General features: G+C 40.6%; 2 protein-coding genes across 3 annotated transcripts; both read right to left on the bottom strand.

Annotated features, from left to right (window-relative positions):
* Positions 1-11,943: 11,943 nt before the first annotated feature.
* nkl.4 (NK-lysin tandem duplicate 4) lies at positions 11,944-14,090 on the bottom strand. 2 transcript variants are annotated; one of them, XM_040042623.1, is made up of 5 exons: positions 13,936-14,090; positions 13,744-13,829; positions 13,105-13,182; positions 12,906-13,025; positions 11,944-12,681 (listed from the first exon to the last, which is right to left on the bottom strand). In XM_040042623.1, exons 1-5 carry the CDS (start codon positions 13,982-13,984, stop codon positions 12,628-12,630), a joined length of 387 nt encoding a protein of 128 aa, XP_039898557.1. In that variant the 5' UTR covers positions 13,985-14,090; the 3' UTR covers positions 11,944-12,627. The 2 variants fall into 2 exon arrangements, with proteins under 2 accessions (XP_039898557.1, XP_039898556.1); XM_040042622.1 differs by having other exon boundaries at positions 12,585-12,681; positions 12,871-13,025.
* Positions 14,091-15,026: 936 nt separating this feature from the next.
* Positions 15,027-21,720, bottom strand: LOC120740338 (antimicrobial peptide NK-lysin). The gene is made up of 4 exons (XM_040042624.1): positions 21,650-21,720; positions 21,481-21,575; positions 21,291-21,383; positions 15,027-15,309 (listed from the first exon to the last, which is right to left on the bottom strand). The coding sequence occupies exons 1-4, from the start codon at positions 21,690-21,692 to the stop codon at positions 15,130-15,132; spliced, it is 411 nt and encodes a 136-aa protein (XP_039898558.1). The 5' UTR covers positions 21,693-21,720; the 3' UTR covers positions 15,027-15,129.
* Positions 21,721-24,371: the final 2,651 nt, after the last annotated feature.

Here is a 24,371-nt window from a genome sequence, read left to right as displayed (position 1 = left end):
TTGTCTGTCTGTGCTGAATCCTTCACAAGCACTCTTAGAGAGAAACAAACATTAGCAAAACATACGAAGCACCCTGGAGGTTTTTCCTGGATCAACAGATTCCAGAAGTGCTGCAAAAAGATCATGAAGTTAACGCTCTGCTGTAAAAGAAGTAATACTGGTTTCAAACACAGTGTGTTTCACATTGTATTCACATTTTCTCCAACATTTTCTCAACACACTGACATCTTTTATTGCAGGGTTACAGAGCTACTCCGGAGGAGACGCCCTGACGTTGCATTGGTAATGATCTAACTAACCTTTTTCTTTAAGAAAGGTGCCTAGTTCTGATGAGTTGACTCATGGGAGCGTCCATGCGTCAAAAGGAGGGATTCCAGGTTTAACATGAAACAATGTAACATGAAACAATGGTTTCTGTGTTTTCCATGAGTTTTTCATGACGAATTCTCAACGGTAATTGCATAACCAAAATATAACCTGTAATCACAGTTATCCTGTGGGAAAAAAATTAACCTGTTGTATGTCCTATAAATGACAGAATCAGATCACATGATTAACCCTCTGCTGTAGAAAAGAGAATGTAAATGTTAGCGCCACGCAGGTGTATGCACACTTTCTCACAGTGACCTCTGCATTTGGCAATACTAGGTCATAAATAACACTCCGCTGGTAAACTCACAGACACAGAAAGTGGCATTTAAAAGGTTAAATCAGCACACAACCTGGGATGTTGCTGTCATCTTTCCACTCCTTTAAAAACAGAGAAACACACATAGATGCATCCACCCTGTCGTCATGTGGAGGTGCAACCTCACTACTTTTAGCATTTATCCACCTCAATCAAATCTATGGTCAGAGCTTTGTGACTTTTTTTTTTCTTTTTCTTTTTTTTGAAATTTGTAATAACTTCCTGCACACGTCGGGCCCAATTCATGCATTCAACGGACCCGTCTGTGTTTTGATTAAAATTTTGTTTCCTAATGAAGTCAGCAGTGGGTGGGTGAAGGCCGTTAATCAGAACATAGCTTAACTGCTGCTGATGTGGGCTGGCCTTCTCTACACACTCTTCAAGGCCGCTATGTTTTCTGCCAACTTCTAACATTTGACATTTTCCAACAATACAGAGTGTTACTATAACCAACAAGCAGCCAGTAAAAACAGTTTCTTTCACACAAAATCAGTAAAACAGAAAAGTAGCAGCTAGTCTACCTACACTCATGTAAACATACAGTCTCTCCTCTGGTCTCTGTCATCCTTCTGCTTCTGCAAAAACAAGCAAACAAACACACACACATCCATCCTTTTTTTCACTGTTTGGGTGGATTAGGCATTAGAAGTGACTAATCCTAAAATAGTTACCGTCTTCTGAATTTCAAGTCAGTCACACTTAGTCCACATCATCAGTCCAGCCACAGTCCTCTGCATTTGCATTTATACCAATCACATGCATTCATCTAGTCACATGCATAGTAGTTCACTCTTTGCAACATAGTACGCTGTTCTAAACAGATTTTTCAGGTTTATTTTTAGTATGTTATTTGCAATCGGTGTTTGTTCTGGGAAAGATATCACAGACTGAGCAATAATGCATTTCTTGCATTTCTCATGGCTTCTAATGGGGGCCTTTCTTAAAATGACTGGTCCCAGTAACAAAGGCGCTTGTCGACTCAGAAATCGGGGGAAAACTAACAACACACCCGGCAGAACATTATGTTATTTACACGGGTGCACATAAGTGGTCCGCATGTGCGCATTCGCTGTCAAAATAAAAGACGCGCACCAGATAAGAAGTTGCAACATGCGTTTGCGTCCATATAAAAGGCACTGTTTTTGTCCGCTAGAGTGGGATTTTCACGGCACATCTGCACCAAATCATTTGTTTGAAGCCAGCTCACCTCCTGCAACCACTTTTCCGAGAATACGCGCTTCTTTTGTGGTTCGGACTCCTTCTGACATTTCTTTGGAGGTGGAGGAACACCAAAGTAATTGCTTAAAGGAGCTTCTTCGACATCTTTAAGAGTTCTAAACAAATGTCTGTCCTCCTCCAGAAAATCTTATGTACGCAAACACGCGTTGCAACTTCTTATCTTGTGCGCGTTTTTTATGTTGACAGCGAATGCGCACCTGCGGACCACTTATGTGCAGCCCTGGTTATTTAGCTCGTAATATCGCAGCCACAGAAATTCTTTTGTCCATGAAACCATAAAGCTGCACTTTCTTTTTGCCTTATAGTCTGATTTGTCATAACTTTTCCGTTTTGTGGTAAGCTTTTCTTTGGCTGTCACTTCTTCACCCTGACCTGTCTTATTTGGCTCAGCAGAACTGAAATATATATCCTGCTGCTTTTACACACACACACATAACGGTCAGCGATTCTCTGCGCGATCAACCTCTCACATGTTTAAGCTTACGATTGATAAGACGATGTCAGAGGAATTGGTGCACAAATTATCGTCACTCACCAATCAGTGCTGTCGCTCTCTATACACAGTTTGTGCAATTGCAAAGTGAAAGCGCAAATTCAAACGCGATTTCAATATGTCACATATTGACAGTGGCTCACCGATGCCAATGACATAATTACCCAGCTACATTTCCAAAAGAATGCAAAAGCATAGACATATATTTTTCCTTCCTACAATAGCCTGACGGGCAGGGCAGAGATAGATTTTGGTAGCCCGACTGGAAAAATCGCTAGCCCCGGGACGTCGGGCTAGCGATTTTGCGAGCCCTACACACACTTCTAAGTTTAGGTGCTAACATCCATACACATTCACACTCCGATCAATGCATAGGAGGTTAGTATCTTGCCCTTAATTTGGCATGCAGACTAGAGCAGCCTGGGATCGAACCACCGATCTTCTGGTTAGCGGTTAGATTTGGCCTTTATGGAACACCCAGTCAAATAAAAAGGTAAAAAAAACAAACAAACATGTTTGATGAAATAAAATGGATTTCTTTAAACTGTTTCAAGTCAGCAAAACAGCAGGATGTGAGATTCATGAGTGCACTTTTCATACAGTGAAGCACTGCTGTATTATTTGTGATCCAAAAAAAACCTCACTGCACTGTGTTTATAAACTGTTCCCTTTACCAAAGCCAGATTTATTAAAGAATAGCTGGTGTAGAGTTTGGTTTATTTCCAAACACACATGGGTTTGTGTTTGGGCAGAACAGTTTCACATGATTCAAAGTTCAAATTAATCCTCATTTGTCTTATACTGGGCCTTGGTGCACCCCTACAGCTCTACAGAGCTATTCATCCTCCTTTTAATCCTACATTCTTCTGATTGGTTGCCCATAATATAAGCATCCACTACTGTAAACTTACATATATTATTCTATAATAATATATAGATCTGGATCAACAGTCAGGTATGACACATGCTGCGTACTCGGTCTCTCGCATTTAGATCAGGAAATGAGACGGAGTACAAAGCTGCGAAGTATGGACTGAGGATAGCCATCACAGCAGCTAAGAGGCAGTACAGAGAGAAGCTGGATGGCAAGGCCTGATGTAGCAAGGCCTGCAGCACATCACAGAGTATGGGGCCACCACCAGCACCATCAGCTCTGTAGGTGGTCTGCTGGATGATCTCAATGCATTCTACACCCGCTTCAAGACCTCCCAGACCCTCTAGACCATAGGTGTCAAACTAGCCATACCAAATTACTATTAGAGCTGGCCTACTGGTATTATACAGTTAAGATATATATATTGTTTAGTATTAAGCTTTGCTTGTTCCATATTCAGTTTTTCAGCAAAACGTGTTTGAGTCCATAAGAAAAGATTCATTCTTAGCCCGTGACTTTGTTCTAGTTTTGAATTTTGGCCCACTGTGTATTTGAGTTTGACACCCCTGCCCTAGACCCCCCAGATCACCAGGACCTGCCAGAAAATCCCCAGACCACCCAACCCCAACCCCCACCCTTGTCAGTGGTCTCAATGGACCAGGTTCAGAAAAATTCCGAGGAGGATCGACCCCCGTAAGGCAGCAGGACCAGACAACATCCTGGGACGGGCCCTTAAAGCATGTGCCAATGAGCTGGCGGAGGTTCTTACTTCCATCTTCAACCTCTCCCTCAGCCAGAACACTGTCCTCACATGCTTCAAGACCACAACCATCATCCCTCTCCCCAAGACAAGCCCAGCCACCTGCCTGAATAACTATAGACCAGTTGTACTCACTCCAATCATTGCAAAGTGCTTTGAGAGAGTGGTGCTGGCCTACATCCAGAGCAACATCACAGACACTCTGGATCCCCTGCAGTATGCCTGCCGGCCCAATAGGTCCACGTCAGACGTCATCGCTGCTGCCCTTCACAATTCCCTCTCCCATCTGGAAAACAAAGACTCATACATCAGGGTACTTTTTGGTGATTACACCTCCTCCTTCAATACAGTCATCCCACACAAACCCACTCACAAGCTGGCAACACTCGGCCTACACCCCACCCTATGTGACTAACTACTGGACTTGGCAGGGCCCAATCTGTCAGGATCGGCAACAGGACTTCAGCCAGCATTATTACAAACGCAGGAGTTCCACAAGGTTGCGTCCTCAGTTCCATCCTCTAGACATCCTCTAGACTCTGTACACCCACGACTGTGTCCTGTGTTTGTGGACGACACTGCAGTGATCGGTCGCATCACTGGAGGGGATGAAGCGGCTAACAGGAGAGAGGTGGCCAGTCTGGTGTCATGGTGTGAGGACAACAACCTCACCTTCAACACTGACAAGACAAAGGAGATGATAGTGGACACGAGGAACAAGAGGAGGCCTCACCAGCCGCTATTTATCCGGGGCCTTGAAGTGGAGAGGGTGAGCAGTTTTAGATACCTGGGCGTCTACATCTCTGAGGACCTCACCTGGACACTGAACACCACACAGCTGGTCAAGAAGGCTCAGCAGTGGCTGTATTTCCTGAGGAGGCTGAGGAAATTTGGTATGTCGGCCAAGATCCTCAGCAGCTTCTACAGCTGCATTGTGGAGAGCACACTGACCAGCTGCATCACTACATGGTACGGCAGCACTACTGCTATGGACCGCAAACGCTTGCACAGAGTGATAAGAGTATTCATTTATTTATTTGTGCTATTTGTATTTTATCTGTTCTATTTCTATTGTATATATTAATTGGCATCTGTGGGTGGACAGCAAAGAAAGAATATAATTGCACAGAGAAATGCTTTTTTTTCTTTGGACACATGACAATAAACACTTAGAATCTTGAATCCTGAATCTTTGAAACTCTATAACAGCTCCATGTCAGATAATAAAGTCTCTGCAAATAACAAAAATGAGGTACATGTACCTTTTTCCACACAGCAGCTAAAGCTTTGTGCAGGCCGTAGGGTCGTAGAACCTGCAGACCCTCGCAGGTGTTGTACATCTGCCGACAAACTAAAATAAAGGCTCCACATAATGAATGGGGCATATCAGATTCACACAATGATGGCAATTCCTTGTCGAGCAGCCTCTGGGTGAACTGTACGATGATATGAGCAGCAAAGGTTCTGCAGACAAGGGTGAAAAAAGACAAAGATGTTTATTATAGATCCACAGCATGAGATTTTTAGATTGTAATTATAGCAATCTCAATTTGTGGCTTTAAATGCCTACACTGGAGGTTTTTAATAAGACCTGAAACTAGCAACTAATAAAACGAATAAAGTCGTTGTTTAAAGTGTTTGCTGAGGCAATGGAACAACTCAGCAGTGTACACATCTGACTTACTCTTGAAACTGGCACCTCAGCACTGGGTTAACTTTTCAGAACCAAGGCTACATCTACATCAATTCCTTGAGCAACAAAAATTATTTGGGGTCTCCAAAGCACTTTCATACACTCACATTTTTAATGAGCCAGCATACATACAGAAGTGAAGCCATAGGTGGTTGGTAAATACATTCTTGGTCATTCACAACAATAGAATATGTTTCTGGACAGACTGAAGGAAACTAAAGCGCAGACTAGTCATTGTCAGGCAACAGAATATAATGTAGTATAATATAACCCCAGCTATTCACAAACCAGCAGCACCCTCATGTTCTGCTCTCGGTGCAGAATAAGCAGGATTTGCTATGCAAATTTAACTCTGTACTAAAATCTTCCAGCTAAGTTAGGAAAATGTAATTTATTCATTACTATCAAGAAAGACAAAACGACGCTGCGAATTTAATCACAACATCTCACCTCTCACTGTGGGCTGCGACGAGATTCTTCTCAAATAAGAAGAGAGCTAATCCTCTGTCTGTGTTTGCAATACGAGCCAGAATATCTGCAATGAGACTCAGGGTTGCTGCAGGAGACTTTAACTCAGCCTGCAAAGCACAGAAAATAAACACACAAAATTACCAAGTGCTTCAGGAAAATTGGCACCTGCACAGATACTCAACACTGAAATAACACTTTTATCTTTCACAATAATGGAACTGAAGAAAAAACTACTACATTTCATAACCAAAGCCTCTGTAATTCCATTTTCTGGAAGGCTGAACGATGACAAGTCCTTACGCAGAGGACAGCTATGTTACTCTTAAGATGAGGAGTCTACATTTGAAAATTGTATGTTTTGATGAATTTTCTTAAAAAATTATTGCACTAAAAATGTAAAAGGAAAGTAGTTTACATGCCGTTTAAGCACCGGCACCGTTTCAAAAGTACCGGTTTGGTACTGGTATTGGATAAAACCTAAACGATACTCATCCCTATTTAGCAAACATGTGCTGGGCCTGACTGTTGTGTGTGTGATGTGATCAGTATGCTGCTGATTTGCATAAGCAAAAATGATGTAAATAGAAAACGCTGCTCCTAATGAATAAAAAACAGGAAATACAAGAAACTATGTGGTCTCTGAGTAGTATACTTAACAGCCACGGTGTAGGACTGATCCTGCACAGGTCCTTCATCCCAACAGCAGTCAGGCTGTACCACACCCAGACAGGAGAAGTACTGTTTAAAAATGCATGTACATTGTTATCATTCCCACTGCGCTTTATGCACATATAAAAAAGTAAAATCTAGGTGTATTTTACTGTATATAGTAACCATGTGTGCATAGTACAGTATTTTGGCTATTTTTTTTTCTATTTTTGTTTTTTTCTATTATGTATCTTATTTACCTTTTCTTCCTGTCCCTTGTGCTGCTGTAACAAGGAAATTTCTCCAGTGTGGGATTAAATAAAGTCTATATCTCTGTAAAAACACGGCAGCAGACAGCACACAGTGATGAGGTCTGTTACTTTTCTTGAAACTCATAGCTTTATTTCACTCCTCCTGTACTCCTCGTGCTCCTTCATCAATTTCATCATCTTCTGGTGGTGCAAATCCCTCCTGGAAAAGATAAGATCAGTGTTCACTCAGATGTCTCTGTACCTCACTGAGGTGCTTTATTGCTTTACTGACAGGCTGATTTCTACTTTTGTGGTAATCTAACCAGATTTAGGTAAAGGCTGCAAAATCCTGTGATGGATTACAGAAAGGAGTAAAACGCAGCCATATCGAAGAATAATCATGAGATACGTACGGCAGGTTCTCAGTAACAGCTGGAATATGGGATTTTCCTCGTAATATTACAAACACACTTTAAATAAATGTATAATTCATTTTTGACTCTTTCTGACATGGGTCTTGTACCATGGAAAGGACAACCATCACCCACCTCCACTCCCTCGCTGGTCTCCACTCATAATGCACCTAACAAAGAGTACCAGAGTACTCTTGAGTTTGTCCCAGCACCTCACCCCTCCTGCCTCACACTTGCTAACTTTGGGGAGTGCTTGAAAAGCACTCACAGAGAACACAGAAGGTCTGTGATTTTATGCATCTTGTGGTTTAATTAGAGCCATTTTTGGAAGCAGTGACAAGCTGTCCTCTCTTTTGCTCTTGTGTCTTACTATTATTATGTCATAGAAGCAGCTGTAGTTTCAGATGTGTCAAAGGTCTATGCTCAGCCACTGTTAGCATCGTACCACATGCCTGAATCCAAAAGAACCGTGTCACAGTGATCAAACAAGGTAAACAAACTGGACTTTGCTCATGGCTACGATCAGCCTAAAATGTTTAAAATTCCATAATCAGGAATTCAAGGAATTATAATTGGCTCATTACCTGAAAACATGTGCATGACTGCAAGGAGCGTGGAGCATGTAACTCTGAACGCAGGCTGGTGAACATTTGGCTATTCAAATGTTCACCAGGCTGCAGATGACATAAATATGTGATGCCTTCGGTAAAGTCAGGGGATAAGGAATAAATCTGAATACTATGGGAAATAAATGTTCTAACAACCAATAAACATATCGTCTGATTTCTTGTAATATCTCAAGATATTTTATGAAAGCCTGAGACCAGTCCACCCCCCCCAAATTCCTGGTCTGTGCTGTAATTGCTGAATGTAAGTAAACACTTTGGCCTGTATTTACCTCTGTAGCATACAGGATGTCCATGACTTTACTTTTGCTCAAAACTGGGTTGTTTTCGTTCTCCTGCCAGATGAGTTCAATGTCTCTCAGCTTCCCAAAGTAGAAGTCCCTCTCCTTCTCCAGCTCGTCTACGGTCACCTTCAAATCGAGCAACTATGACCAGAAACAACCGTGGAAAAAAAACGATGAGGGAGGCAGCTGAAACAACAATGTTGTTCAACAATAAAAACAAAGAAACGGAAGACACAAAAGAGAAGAAATGATATCATAACATGCTCACAAAGCTGCAGCGTTTTAAGGAAAAAAGCTACATATAAATTTTGTGTACTAATGTCCACAGTCAACTAACAGGATGTGAAGATTTCTTGAGCTGGTCACATCAGACCTTTTCAGTGTTTTCAGCCTGACTTGTGTGAGTCAGAAAAACATTCCAAAGTTAAATTGTTGTAACACTCTTACATTTTTCCCACCGACACAGTCCTGGTACAGAAACAAGGAACCAGCTCCAAGACTGGTTCCACTGCCACCTTTTTGTGCTGCACAAAAAGGTGGCAGCACAAAATTTCTATGTCCAAAGTTGAAACTATTGACGTGTACCTGCTGGTTGAGCTCTATGAGCGCAGTGATTCCTCCATTACGTGTCACAAGAGGGTTCCTGCGGATTGATGCTATCTGCCTCTGTGGGGTGGGGACATTCTTTGGTGCTGTCGGAGATGTTCTCATGGGGCCTATATGAAAGAAGCACATGTTTACATATCTATACATCTATTTAGTTCGTCAGCCCCTAAGTATGTCTGAGTATTTAGAGCAAAATCCTTCTTGATGTAAGTTTACTAATCAGGAGCTATTTATCTTGTTTGCTAATTTTGGTAAAAAAATACAATAAGATCCTTTTAATTCCCCAGAAAGTTACATTTTTACAAAACATCACATCTCTTAATGGCTCAATCCAGAGTGGTGTTTGTTCAGTAAATCTCATGAGAGCATTGAACACATACCATGCTAATTCACAATATTGACTGAGTAAATCAAAGAAAAGGAAACAGTAAACTTTTTTATTATAGCGTGTAGACACCACAAACTGCCATGAAACTATATTCTGCATGCATCAGTGAAACAGCATGACTGGTTAATGTGTTTCCTGTTTCACCTGGTAATTGGTTCTTTGTGGGCAGGGCTGGGACATAATCCTCCCATTTGTATTCAGGATACTTTAAAGGCCACATGATGTTCCACTTTGAGGTATATTACTGTCAGTTAGTACGCCTCTCTTTTTAATGCTGTGACTCACTTAACAGCTTTGAATCAGAACTCAAGTCCATATACTCACCTGCCACTTCATTAGGTATACCAGTTCAACTGCTCATTAAGTTCCAGAAGAATAAAACTCAGGTAATCACTGGACCGGTTTGAAATCCTTTATTGCCAGTTTATAGACATGAATAGGAAGAGAGGGGAAAAACCCCATTATTCATAGCTTGACTGAGGGAACACTCAGAAACTGATTGTCACAACTAGGGTTGCCAACCGTCCAGTATTTAGAAACAAAAGTACACGTCCGGTATTGAGCTAATAAGGGACGCACTTTGTCCCGTAATACAGTGAGAATCAAAAGTAGTCTATAAATGTTTATGGAATTAACGCTTTGTTTGAAAACATAATTCCCAGCCCCTCTCCTGTGTTGTGACCAATGAGCTGACAGCACACTTATGACAATTCGAGTATGACAATTCAGATTACCGCTCATCTCATTAGTCGAGGAAAGGTCGCTTGCGGAGAAAATACCAGAAGACAACAGATGACCACAACAAGAAGCATGGCCAACAGGGAAACAAACGCCAACACTGCGGTCCAAGTCTCGGACGACAGTACACCTAAAGCTGGGCAGACACTGCGATTTTTTCTGTCATGTGCTCTGGACTGTGCTGATGTGTGAAAGGAGGACGTGGAAAACAGCTTATTATAAGTCTTTTAATCCACTCTTACTAATTAAGCAAGAGTCAGAAGTGAAGAAAACACCATAGAGCCTTGTTATGGCAGAGGTTTCTTCCTGTTAAAAGTGAGTTTTTCCTTCCCAAAGTGCTTGCTCATGTGATTGTTGGATCTACCTTACAATATAAAGCACCTTAAGGTGACTGTTGTTGTGATTTGGTGCTGTATAAGTAAAATTGAATTGAACTATGGAGGCATAATTCTACAAAATCCACCATGAAATAACATTATATGGTGTTTATTCACTCATTTGTTTATTCACCCAATAAACAGAGGTTAAGGCATTTTCTTTTTTAGTTGCTTGTCTGTTGTGGCTTTGGTGACTTAAATGCAAGGGGGTGGGAGATGTGCGTCCATGATGATGATGATGGTTCTCCATTCTTTGTTTCTGTCTTACAGACAGTGATTCATAAGCATTTATGATTAGCGTCAATACACCCAGTACTACTGCTTTGATAAGTGTTCATGACACAGATGTTACCACTAACCTTTCAAATGTTCTGAAAAATGCACATTGTTTGTGAAATAATTGAAGTCCTTCTTTGTGCACCTGACAGATTTGTACGTGAGCTAATGCATTGATCCCCTCACCTCATTTGCTGAATCTCACCAAGTGCAGCTCTGTCACAGGCGGTAGAATTAAGTATTTTTTCTTAAATTTTCTTTGACTTATGAGTTGCCTGTTTGCTTAGTGTTGTGTTGAGTATTATTTATTTGATGTAACTTTCAAATCAAACTGATTTAATCTTTGATTTTCATCAAATGACCATTTGACCTTGACCTTCATGGTTAGAGCCCAAGGTCAAAGTTGATCTTGAAAATTTTTTTTTCTTTCAAGAAACCACATTGATAATATATCATATGAAAGGGCGTGGAGAGACTTCTTAATTTTTTTAATATGATACCTTATTACATCACAATAACGCCGTAATGCTTCACAAAATCACCCACTGAGTGAATATATCTGAAAATCTTAAGTTTTTATAGTTTATAGAAGCCAAAGATTTCAGCCAATTCAGCTCCAATCACATGGATAAAGAAAAGAAAATAGTAATAATCCTTTGAGGTCATAGATCAAAGGTCAGTTGCTATAAAAGCAGGCTGATACCAGCATGTTCTAATAAATACATCGTACAACATCAAAGTTTTAGTATAGCCCTTGGCCCTCAGGGGGGCGTTGTCGTCTCAGAGTGCTCTTGTTCTTTGTATGTTAGGTCACCTTTTTTTTGTTTAGCAGTTAGCTTGCAGTTATGCAAAGTTGCTTATTTGGCTTGAGTTTAGTTATGTTCATTTGCCCTCTTTTGCCCTGTATTGTGAGCTCATTTTGTATATTTTTGTGTGTTTTAGGATAAATAAACCCCTCTTCTCTCAAAGTCCTCACTTTGTCCTCATATCTAACCAGCTCGATCCACAGAGTTTTTGTAAAACTGGCCCCCAGACTTGTGCTTCAGATCTGTGGCCTCGGCAGTGTCTAAAAAACAGCTTAAAGCTCATCTCCTTAGACTTGCGTTTGGTTAGTGTGGTTTTTTTTTTTTTAGGGGAGGGGTGCTTTTGAAAAGTGCTCATTTTAATTACTTACATGAGTACTTCTTTGATTTTCTTTGGCAAATTTATGACTCTAAAATGTGAGGCATAAACGCCAAATATTATGCTTCGTGAAACCCTCCACCCACTCATGCAGCCAGTCCAATGTATTTTAAAACCTTACCCTTACTCCACATAGAAAAAGCTGCTTTAATGTTGTTGCTTTTAATATTTCATTCTGAGGACAGGAAAAAGCGTGGTTTGAGTCATTAAACGATTCTAAGAAGTGTCACCACAAGAACCACAAGACCCTTACATGTATGAGTTGACTTGAAAAAGCTGGGGGTGCTTCTGCTTTGTAGTCGCAATGCTGACATTCATATCCCTGATCAGAGCATCTACTTTGAAATTGAGGTTTTATTAAGGTTTGGTGAAATGCAACAGTAAAACAGAGTGAGCTTAATGATTTCAGCTGTTTATTTGTGTTAGCTGTGCACAGATACAGACAGAAGAATTAAAAAAAAAACATTGCATTGCAAAGGAAATAAAGGTAAGTTAATGCAGATTGGAAACAAAGCTGAAGTCAAAAGTAATGATTACTTGAGCTAAGTCTTCTCAGTCATTACTGCGATTTTTTTTCCAATGTTTATTCATACATCTAAAGTTAGTCATGCTCATTAACGTCAATAAGTGGAGCTCCATTCTCTACATAAAAGAGCAGCTCCAACTCCTTTGACCTAAAGAGAGAGAAAAAATAATAGTGGTGTAAAATCAGGGTTGCAGTATCATCGGTGTCATTGTAGTATTAAGGCATGTTTGCATGCTGAATTTGGTCTCAGTCTCAAACTTAACATCTAAAGTTAAAGTCGCTGCAAAGTGAATCATCTGACAAATGAAAGCATTTCGATGAACCCCTGGGAACTTACTTGCATGCTCCCATGTTGACACAGATGGTCCTCACATCATCAGTTGTTGTGAGTTCCTCAATTAATTCTCCAAGGTGGACCTTCACAAATTTGCGGCAGAGTGATTTTAAGAGTCCAATACCATCGCAGACAGAGAGCAACTTTGACTTCAGGCTCTGTGAAAGAGAAACTTGTATTACTGCTCTGACTGAATAATGCCGTTAGTTGTTGCTGGTACCCTATGAGACATTTTACCTCTGCAGTCGGGTTTGGTCCTGCAAGTTTCTTCACCTTGTTTAAAATCCACTTGCAAGCCCAGCACTTTCCTGGAAGCTGCAAATATAAGACACACCCATGCATGTTAGGTGTATTGGTGACTCTAATCAATAAGCTGTAGATGTGCGAGCGAATGGTCCTGTGTGTCTATGTGCCATCCCTGTGAGTGGCTACCCGATCACAGCGTACCCTCTTAATCTTACCCAGTATTAGCTGGGATAGTCTCCAGCCACAGTGCAAAACTTGTTTGATAAGTCATTCAGGGAATTTATCCTACTTAGAGACATGTTTCAGTATATTCCGTGGATACACTGGTATACTCATTTTTTTGGCAAGCTCGTTAAATACCATGCAATGTTATGGTTTTGTTGGACTTAGTGTTTGGTTAACCTCAAAATATCAGCATAGTTGGGGTTTCAGAAGTCAGATATGTCCCCACATTGTGTTACAAATGAACAAAATTCATTTGTTTTTCTCATTTCTAATCCATTGATTGTTGTTGGCATAGAAATTAATTTGACATGAAAAAGCTTTTCACAAAGACTGCAAAGTGTGACTCCTGATATCTAAAGGTGGACTGATAAAGTGTAACCTAAGTTCTTTAATATTAACACTAACCCCACTTGCCCCCATCGAAACTTCGATGTCCACATCCTCTTCATCATCGATGCTGATCTCTAAGGTCCGTCCATGGACAGCACGGACTGCGATTCAAACAAACAGAAATACTTAATCACACTTTAAATCATAAAGAGAAGATTTGGCAGTTTCATACGGATTCTCATGCAAACAAATTTTTTCGATACACACCTGAAAATGTTGCCACGAGGCACAGAAAGAGGAGGGAAGACGTTTCCATCGCAGCCACTGAGAGATAATGCTAGTATCTGTAGTTATGGCTGCTTTTATACAGTTAAAGGTGCATGGGCTCTACACACACCTCATTGCAAGGCGTAAAATTCAAACCACATGTGAGAACACATTTTGCGTGGTTTGGGTGCCACGCTGTGAGAAAGTCACGCACCACCTCGCCCACCCACTAAAGAACAATTAGTGTGTTGTCCACATTTAGAACACAGTGATCCTTTTATGGCTTAAGGCTGTCACAGTGTCCCTGCCTCATTGTTAAAACCCCTGAAAATCAATGACTGTATCATGCTATAAATTTATGTGTAAATCTTATTCTAAACCTTTAATATGCAGTTTATTGATCCACAAATATGTATTTCAGTTTTGTGGTCATATATAAACAAAAACCAACACTGACTTTGGACAGAGGTAATTGTAACTGTGCAGGCCTATTTTCTCAACCTGCCTATAAGTTAATAACTTCCTGGAAGGCAATGTGCGACCTTATAAGGGTCCAGTGAGGCGACTCAGTTTTGAAAGTAGACTTTCGCATTTCTGTCAGAGATCAGAGGTGAGAGAGAACTCTTAAAGTCAGAAGCTCAAAGAATTGCAGCATTTGCAGTACACAGGTTTACTAGCTGCTAATTCAAGCTCACTGGCTGCTTACTGATAGTAATAAGAGTAAAATCTGCACACCTCATTGCTTCTGTGCAACAGAGGTTTTGGAGAAGACAAGGCGACTTCCCAATGGAACCTGTGTGGATTAATTATATGTCAGACGTGAAATTATTATGTAGTTTCATTTGTTGCAAGTAAACAGGACACATTATGAGTAAAATAAGACTTTCTAATTCTAATCAATAGAGTCAATTGCTTTGTTAATAGCTTAGTAGTTACAGAAGACGGTCATGCTTTATGGTGATGACTAATTAGGCAATATGCTTCCAGTATGCACACTCAAAAGCAACTATTTTAATTTTCATCTAGTCTATAGTTGACAGAATATGAGTCTCATAATACGTATATGTATAAGAAAACCAATGACATCACAGTAAAAATATGTTTTTTTTATTGGGAGGGAAAAAGCAAGAAAATATGAACACAGGCTTGTGTTATTAACACAAACAGCTGAAGCATCACAAGTTCTTCAGAACTTTATAAAAAGGTGGCCTTGCAGAGTTTCAGATTAGTGCAGATGGTCTTGGCAGACTTGCCGTTGGTCAAGGCGTCAATCAACTTGTTTTTTACTGTTTTCAAGATCTTTCTGCAGGCCGACTTTAGGAAATTGAATTTCAGTTTATTACAGGCACCATCCAACAGCCTCCTGATTTTGTCCTTCAAGTAAAAATATGTGAAAACAGTAAACAAGCAGCTTCAGTATAGGTTTCTTAAAGGTTAAATTAAAATAGCTTTAAATTATGTGTCCAACACTGAGACTATAGACGAAAAAAGTATGACAAAAACAGCAAATGCACAGCATTAATAAAACTTGACAATAATGTCTCTGCTGGCTTGTGGCAAAGCTACAGATGCGTGAAAAAATATTTGCCCCCTTCCCTTTTCTAGATTTTTGCATATTTGTCACACTTACATGTTTCAGATCATCAAAGTTTTACATTAGACAACGAGAACCCGAGTAAATACAAAATGCAGTTTTTAAATGATGATTTCATTAATTTAGGGGAAACAGCTGTCCAAACCTACCAGGTCCTGTGTGAAAAAATGATTTCCACTCTTGTTAAGTTATGATTTAATTGATTAACCACATTTTTGGAAAGCTGACTTCAATTTCATTAACCCCGCCCAGGCCTCATTACTGCCAGAAATCCTTACAGTAAGCTAAAAAGTACAGTAAGCTAAAAAAGTAGTTAAGGTCCGAGTTCATTATTCAATAATAAGAAAGACACAGGGCAAAACTGAGACCCATGCGCGAGTTCCAAGGTGAAAATCACTGCTGAGCAAAAAGATTGCAAAAGCTCACCTCACATATTCCAAAAAACATCTTTATGATCAGTGGGCCCACTGACAAGATAAAAGCAGAACTTTTGAGAAGTCAGAGTCCCATTAAATCTGGCATGAAACTAACACACTATTTCATAAAAAGGCCATCATGCTCAAATACGGTGGCGGTGATATGACGGTCTGGGGCTGTGTTGCTGTTACAGGACCTGGACAGCTTATCGTAACTAATAGACCGATAAAGTCTTCTCTCTACCAAAAAAATCCCGAAGGCGAATGTTTTAGTTCATGCCCCAAAGCTCAAGTGCACATGGTTTATGTGGCAGGATGGTCATTCAATTCAATTCAATTCAATTTTATTTATATAGCGCCAAATCACAACAAAAGTCGCCTCAAGGCGCTTCATAGATACAGAGAAAAACCCAACAATCATATGACCCCTTATGAGCAAGCACTTTGGCGACAGTGGGAAGGAAAAACTCCCTTTTAACAGGAAGAAACCTCCGGCAGAACCAGGCTCAGGGAGGGGCGGCCATCTGCTGCGACCGGTTGGGGTGAGAGAAGGAAGACAGGATAAAGACATGCTGTGGAAGAGAGACAGAGGTTAATAACAGATATGATTCAATGCAGAGAGGTCTATTAATACATAGTGAGTGAGAAAGGTGACTGGAAAGGAAAAACTCAATGCATCATGGGAATCCCCCGGCAGCCTACGTCTATTGCAGCATAACTAAGGGAGGATTCAGGGTCACCTGGTCCAGCCCTAACTATATGCTTTAGCAAAAAGGAAAGTTTTAAGCCTAATCTTAAAAGTAGAGATAGTGTCTGTCTCCTGAATCCAAACTGGAAGCTGGTTCCACAGAAGAGGGGCCTGAAAACTGAAGGCTCTGCCTCCCATTCTACTTTTAAATACTCTAGGAACAACAAGTAGGCCTGCAGAGCGAGAGCGAAGCGCTCTAATAGGGTGATATGGTACTACAAGGTCATTAAGATAAGATGGGGCCTGATTATTTAAGACCTTGTATGTGAGGAGCAGGGTTTTGAATTCAATTCTGGATTTAACAGGAAGCCAATGAAGGGAAGCCAAAACAGGAGAAATATGCTCTCTCTTTCTAGTCCCTGTCAGGACTCTTGCTGCAGCATTTTGGATTAGTTGAAGGCTTTTCAGCGAGTTTTTTGGACATCCTGATAATAATGAATTACAGTAGTCCAGCCTGGAAGTAATAAATGCATGAACTAGTTTTTCAGCGTCACTCTGAGACAGGATATTTCTAATTTTAGAGATGTTGCGCAAATGGAAGAAAGCAGTCTTACATATTTGTTTAATATGTGCGTTGAAGGACATGTCCTGGTCAAAAATGACTCCAAGGTTTCTCACCGCGTTACTGGAGGCCAAGGTAATGCCATCCAGAGTAAGAATCTGGTTAGATACCATAATTCTAAGATTTTCAGGGCCGAGTACAATAACCTCAGTTTTATCTGAATTAAGAAGCAGAAAGTTAGCGGCCATCCAGGTCTTTATGTCTTTAAGACATTCCTGCAGTTTAACTAATTGGTGTGTGTCATCTGGCTTCATGGACAGATAGAGCTGGGTGTCATCTGCATAGCAGTGAAAATATATGCTATGTCTTCTAATGATGCTGCCTAAGGGAAGCATGTATAATGTAAACAGAATTGGTCCTAGCACTGAACCCTGTGGAACTCCATAATTAACCTCAGTGTGTGAAGAGGACTCTCCATTTACATGCACAAATTGGAGTCTATTAGATAGATATGATACAAACCACTGCAGTGCAGTACCTGTAATACCTACAGCATGTTCTAATCGCTCTAATAGGATATTATGGTCGACAGTATCGAACGCTGCACTGAGGTCTAGCAGGACAAGCACAGAGATGAGTCCACTGTCAGAGGCCATAAGAAGATCATTTGTAACCTTCACTAAAGCTGTTTCTGTGCTGTGATGAGCTCTGAAACCTGACTGAAACTCTTCAAATAAACCATTCCTCTGCAGATGATCTGTTAGCTGTTTGACAACTACTCTTTCAAGGATTTTTGATATGAAAGGAAAGTTGGAGATTGGCCTATAATTAGCTAAGACTGCTGGGTCTAGAGATGGCTTTTTGAGTAAAGGTTTAACTACAGCTAGCTTGAAGGCCTGTGGTACATAGCCGATTATTAGAGATAGGTTGATCATATTTAAGATCGAAGAATTAATTAATGGCAGGACTTCTTTGAGCAGTTTTGTAGGAATGGGGTCTAAAAGACAGGTTGATGGTTTGGAGGAAGTAATTATTGAAGTTAACTCAGAAAGATCAATTGGAGAAAAAGAGTCTAACTTAACATCAATAGTACTAAGAGTAGCTGTAGATAATATTACATCTGTGGGATGATTACTGGTAATTTTTTCTCTAATGATAAAAATGTTATTTGTGAAGAAGTTCATGAAGTCATTACTAGTTAACGTTAAAGGGATGGTTGGCTCAAAAGAGCTCTGACTTTTTGTCAGCCTGGCTACAGTGCTGAAGAGAAACCTGGGGTTGTTCTTATTTTCTTCAATCAGTGACGAATAGTAGGATGTTCTGGCTTTGCGGAGGGCTTTCTTATAAAGCAGCAAACTATTTCTCCAGGCTAAATGATGATCCTCTAGATTTGTGACACGCCATTTCCTCTCCAGATTACGAGTCATCTGCTTTAGGGTACGTGTTTGAGAATTATACCACGGAGTCAGGTACTTCTGATTTGAGGCCTTAGTTTTCACAGGAGCTACAGTATCCAGAGTCGTACGTAGTGAGGAGGTGAAATGATTAACAAGATAATCGACCTCTGTTGGGGTAGCGTTCAGATAGCTGCTCTGCTCTATGTTGGTACAGGGCATTGGAGATGAGAACAGTGGGTGGATTATATTCTTAAACTTAGTTACAGCACTTTCAGAAAGACATCTACTTTGATAAAGTCTACTCTTCACCACTGTGTAATCAATTATTGTAAATGTAAATGTTATCAGGAAATGATCAGACAGGAGAGGGTTTTCAGGAAACACTGTTAAATGTTCAGTTTCTATGGCATATGTTAAAACAAGATCTAGAGTGTGATTAAAGTGGTGGGTGGGTTCTTTTACATTTTGAGAGAAGCCAATTGAGTCTAATAACAGATTAAATGCCATGTTGAGGCTGTCATTTTTAGCATCTACATGGATGTTAAAATCACCCACAATAATTATTTTATCTGAGCTCAGAGCTAAATTAGATATAAAGTCTGAGAAATCAGACAGAAACTCTGTGTAAGGCCCAGGTGGACGATAGATGATAACAAGTAAGACTGGTTTCTGAGTTTCACAGCTGGGGTGGACAATGTTAAGCATCAGGCTTTCAAATGAGTTAAAAGTCTGTCTTGGTCTTTCATTAATTAATAGGCTGGTGTGAAAAATTGCTGCGACACCGCCCCCTCGGCCTGTGCTTCGAGATTTCTGGTTAGTTAGAATGACTCGGGGGTGTTGATTCATTTAAACTAACATAATCATCCTGCTGCAACCAGGTTTCTGTAAGGCAGAGTAAATCAATTTGTTGATCAATTATTAAGTCATGTACTAACAGAGACTTGGAGGAGAGAGACCTAATATTTAATAATCCACATTTCACTGTTTTACTCTTTGGTTCAGATGTGGATACTGTATTGTTCTTTCTTTGTAATTGTTTATGTTTAAGTTGTTTGTTGCTGGTTTTTAGTTTGTTTTTTGTCTTTTTGGAAGCTGACACAGTCTCTATGGAGATGGGTTTTTGGGGGGGTAGCAGGAGGAGAGAAGCTGCAGAGAGGCGTGTAAGACTGCAACTCTGCTTCCTGGTCCCAACTCTGGATAGTCATATTTTGGGGGGTTTAATAAATTTGTCCATATTTCTAGAAATGAGAGCTGCTCCATCCAAAGTGGGATGGATGCCGTCTCTCCTAACAAGACCAGGTTTCCTCCAGAAGGTTTGCCAATTATCTATGAAGCCCACATCGTTTCTGGGACACCACTCAGACAGCCAGCAATTTAAGGAGAACATGCGGCTAAACATGTCACTCCTGGTCTGATTGGGGAGGGGACCAGAGAAAACTACAGAGTCCGACATTGTTTTGGCAAAGTTGCACACCGATTCAATATTGATTTTAGTGACCTCCGATTGGCGTAACCGGGTGTCATTACTGCCGACGTGAATTATGATTTTACTGAATTTACGTTTACCCTTAGCCAGCAGTTTTAAATTTCCTTCAATGTCGCCTGCTCTGGCCCCTGGAAGACAATTGACTATGGTTGCCGGTGTCTCTAGCTTCACATGTCTGAGAACAGAATCGCCAATTACCAGAGTTTGACCCCCGGCGGGTGTGTCGCCGAGTGGGGAAAAACGGTTAGACACATGAACGGGTTGGTGGTGTACCTGGGGCTTCTGTTTAGGACTATGCTTCCTCCTCACCGTGACCCAGCCGCCCTCTTTCCCCAGCTGCTTGGGATCTGCCGGGGAACAGCTAGCGGGGCCTACGCTATCTTCGGCTGCACCAGCTACAGGGGCCTGGCTAGCTACGGGTGAATGAAGGGTGCGAAGCCGAGTCTCCAATTCAGTAATCCTGGCCTCCAGCGCTGCAAATATTCAAAATTCAACAACAAGTCCACCTCTGAATGACTCAAAAAACAAAACAAAAAAAAGACACCCCAAAAAGCAAAATGAAGGTTTTGAAGTGGTCTAGTCAAAGTCTAAACCCATCAAATGCTTTAGCAGGACCTTAAAGAGGACATGAAATGCTAACACATAAAGGCTAATTTACACCACTATGCCCTGTTTTGAAAAACGGACATAGATACAACTGTCTGTGAAGCTGGATTTAACTTTAAGTGCTTAAAGTTTTAAAAACATGTTTAATGCCATCTTCTGTCAGTACTGAACGTGCTGTCATGTGGTTGGTTGGTTGTTTGCAGCTAATAGACTTACATTTGTTTATGTTAGCTAACTAGTGACAGAATCCATAACTATAGGAGGAAAAAAGACAATAAAACTTAAAAAAAATCAGTTTAAGGGGATCACATTTGTGCTGCCCCTGACTGCACTGTATATAACTTCCTATTATCTAAAAATCCCCTCCCAAATGTCAAACCCCAGAGGGCTATTTCTGTGTCAGTGTCACATTTATGTGCTGAAGAAGACTTTTCTACACATTTAAATAATTTCCTATACCCTACCACTTCAATCCAATAACAGTTTGATATGCTGGTATTTTATTGGCAGCACTGTCAGGTTCTTTATGTGGAATTTCTGAAAAATTACAAGAAATTCTGAGAGGTTGTTACAGCAGTACTGTTCACCATATATTACAGTCATTACCTTTGATTTATCACTTCCAATCTGCTTCTGCACTCTGGACACAATAGTCATGCAAGTACGGCAGGAGCCTGGAAAAACTTCATCCCACAGAATCTGAGATAAAAGTTTTGGTAAAAAGTTTTCAATTTGCACAAAATAACAAAATAAGCTTCTCTACAAGGGAAACTTTGTCAAATTTTAGCTTTCTCACCTCCTCTTTGTTGTGGTCACCTTTCTTTTTTTCATGCTGTGGAAAATGCTCCTCCTTAGTTTGGTCCTTCAGAGTCTTCAACGACGCAACAAAAGCTAAGAAATAAAGCATGCTTTAGAAAAGTAGTTCAGTTATCTTAAAGGTGGAGTAAATATTGCTACTTTTTTACTTGTGGAGAGCAGGAGAAGGGCGATGGTGATGGCAGGACTCATGGTTTTGCACGCTGTCAGATTTGTGCTGTTTTCTGGGCCTTTTATACTTCTCTGCGGCTTATTCAGTTTACTTCTCAAAAAAAAATCAGCACTTATTTTACCACATAGTGACCCTTAAACAGCATTTTTAAAATTTGCAGAATAAAGTGTTTTTTAAACAGCATTAACTGTCAGCTGAAATACAACCCCAACTCTAACAAGGTTGGGATTCTGTGACTAGAAAGAGAGAGGCATATCATCACTGATCAGGCACAATTTTATGAGCACTGACAAAAAAGAAGGTTAGAATTATTTTATTTATTTCTTTTTTGTCCTCAGAGTTGATGTTAGGAGCATGAAAAAATATAAGAGCAAGCGTAAGGATTTAAGCAAGTATGACAAGGGTCAAATTGTGATACTGGCTGTAGCTCAGGTGGTAGAGCAGGTCACCTACTAACCGGAGGGTTGGTGGTCCGGTCCCAAGTATACTTGGACAAGATACTAACTGCATGTTTATTTCTGATTTATCCATAGTAGTATGAATGTGTGTGAATGTTAGTCATAGGAGGCCCTAAAGTGGCTCAAATTCCCAAAAAGGTCAGTGCTTGCTGTAGCAATGGATGAGGGTCGCCTGGTCTACTGAATCTTTTCATTTACATCACATGGATGGCTGGGTGTATGTGCGTAGCTTCCCTGGGGAACATGAGCACCAGGATCTACTTTTGTGTGCTGTGGTTATTTATGCTCCCCTGGTTTGACTTGCACCTTATCGTGGGTGCGCATGAAGAGGTGAAAAACATGCGCAAATTTGATAGTTCTTCTTACATTTCTTGTCTTGGCAGCCCATTCTCCCACTGGTAAGCTGCAGCTTTGAGCTGATGTTAAAAGCATATAAGTGCATGGTCTAGCAGTGTTATGTGTAGGCTGTGTGCAGACAGGAATTGTGGACCCAAAAGTGCAGACACTCGGGGGCACAAAGTAAACTCCAAAAAAAAACACAGCTTTAATGCTGAACTAAAAAGATACCAGAACTGAGACTTTAAACAAACTCAGGTAAACAGACAAAACACACAGCAAAATAAACAGTAGATCGCAACACAGAGAAACACAGGGCTTAAATACACAGAGGGAGCAATCAGGGAATGGGTAACAGGAGGGAAACACAGCTGGGGCAAATCAGGCCTAACGAGACAAGGGGAAGCGAAACCAGATACATAACATCAGACAAGGACCTTCAAAATAAAACAGGAAACATGACACAGACTGAACTAAAGACAGACTCACACGCACTGCAACAGAGGGAACAGAGACGTGGGACCAGGGCAGACACTGACTGGACACGGGGATATAGGAACTAAGGATACACAGAGACGCGAACTAGACAAGGGGATACAGCTGACAGGGGAGACAGAGCAACTAGAGAAGACAGACAAACCATAAGACAGAACTCAAAGAAACCAAAGACTAGAAATTATAAATAATAAACTCAAAAACCCTGGGTCAACGACCCAGGCATCCTAACAAGCAGCTCGTTTATTTTATGTTTTTGATCAATGTAAAATGTAAAATGCAATGTAAAAATAAAGGAAAAACAGCTTCTTAATGATGTGAACCGCATCTCTGTCTGATAACTTGTTCTTAGTGACTGGTATATTTTTGAAGTAAATATTGCAAGGGCAGTGTTATCAGATTTTACTTCAGATCTACATTTTAAAGATCTTACCGGCCCTCTCCACCACCACTATGCTTTTTGTGGCTCTCACACCACAAGTTTTCACATTTTGACCACGTGTATATTTTGAGGTTCCGTCAATATTCGTATCTGTATGTGTTTTTGTGTGAGAACTAACTTACAGGCAAAATGGTGCAATGTGAAAGAATTGTGCAGGCACCTTTTCTCATTTTACCTGTAAGTTAGTAACGTCCTGACATTATAATGGCACTCTCAATCCCCACACTACAGGGCTGTTGGGCCTCTCACACCGCATGCCACTTTTGATATTTCGCCAAATGTATGGTTTGAGTCTTCCATTGTGTATTTCAATTTTGAAGATATATTTGCTAGTGAGCTTTCTATAGTTTTAACAGCTGAAAAGGAAACGCAGACCAACACCTTCTTGCTTCGAACGCTTACGTGTTGTACATTCTCGCTTTCAAGAGCACAGTCAGCAACATTGTAAAAAGAAAAAAAATGCTGCTGACAGTTGCTGACATGTGTCATAGAGTATAGAGAGTATGTGTGAAAGTTCACAATCTGACAGAATTGCAAAATTGAAAAACAACTTAAAAATGGACATACCTGCATGAAATCCTATCATGTTCTTCTAAAACTGCAAAGAGAATATGGGAATGTGTGGCAAACACCGAAAACGCAAGGTTAATGACTCTTTAGCTTTTACACACTGCTGAGCAGGTAGTGCAGAGCCTGTACAAACAGTGAGGGGGGAAATTAAGCAGTCAAGTTGTGGGCCGGCAGGTGCTGTGCATGAAAATATCAGTAAAGACATTAGGTTGGTCAGGTGGGAATAAACCAAGGCTGCTTAAGGTCATCCCCTCTTGTAGGTGCTGTTATAAATCTGTTTCAGCTGAAATAGAACAAGATACACCCCAGTTAGGTCACCAGTCTGTCACACATAAGCGGACGAAAATGGATTGATAAAAACAAAGACATGGTCTACACAAAGCAGACATCCAACAAAT

This window comes from Simochromis diagramma, unplaced genomic scaffold (assembly GCF_900408965.1).
Source record: "Simochromis diagramma unplaced genomic scaffold, fSimDia1.1 OVJJ01000304.1, whole genome shotgun sequence".
Taxonomy (NCBI): domain Eukaryota; kingdom Metazoa; phylum Chordata; class Actinopteri; order Cichliformes; family Cichlidae; genus Simochromis; species Simochromis diagramma.
The sequence above is the reverse complement of the archived record's forward strand: the minus strand, read 5'-3'. Positions and strand labels throughout refer to the sequence as shown.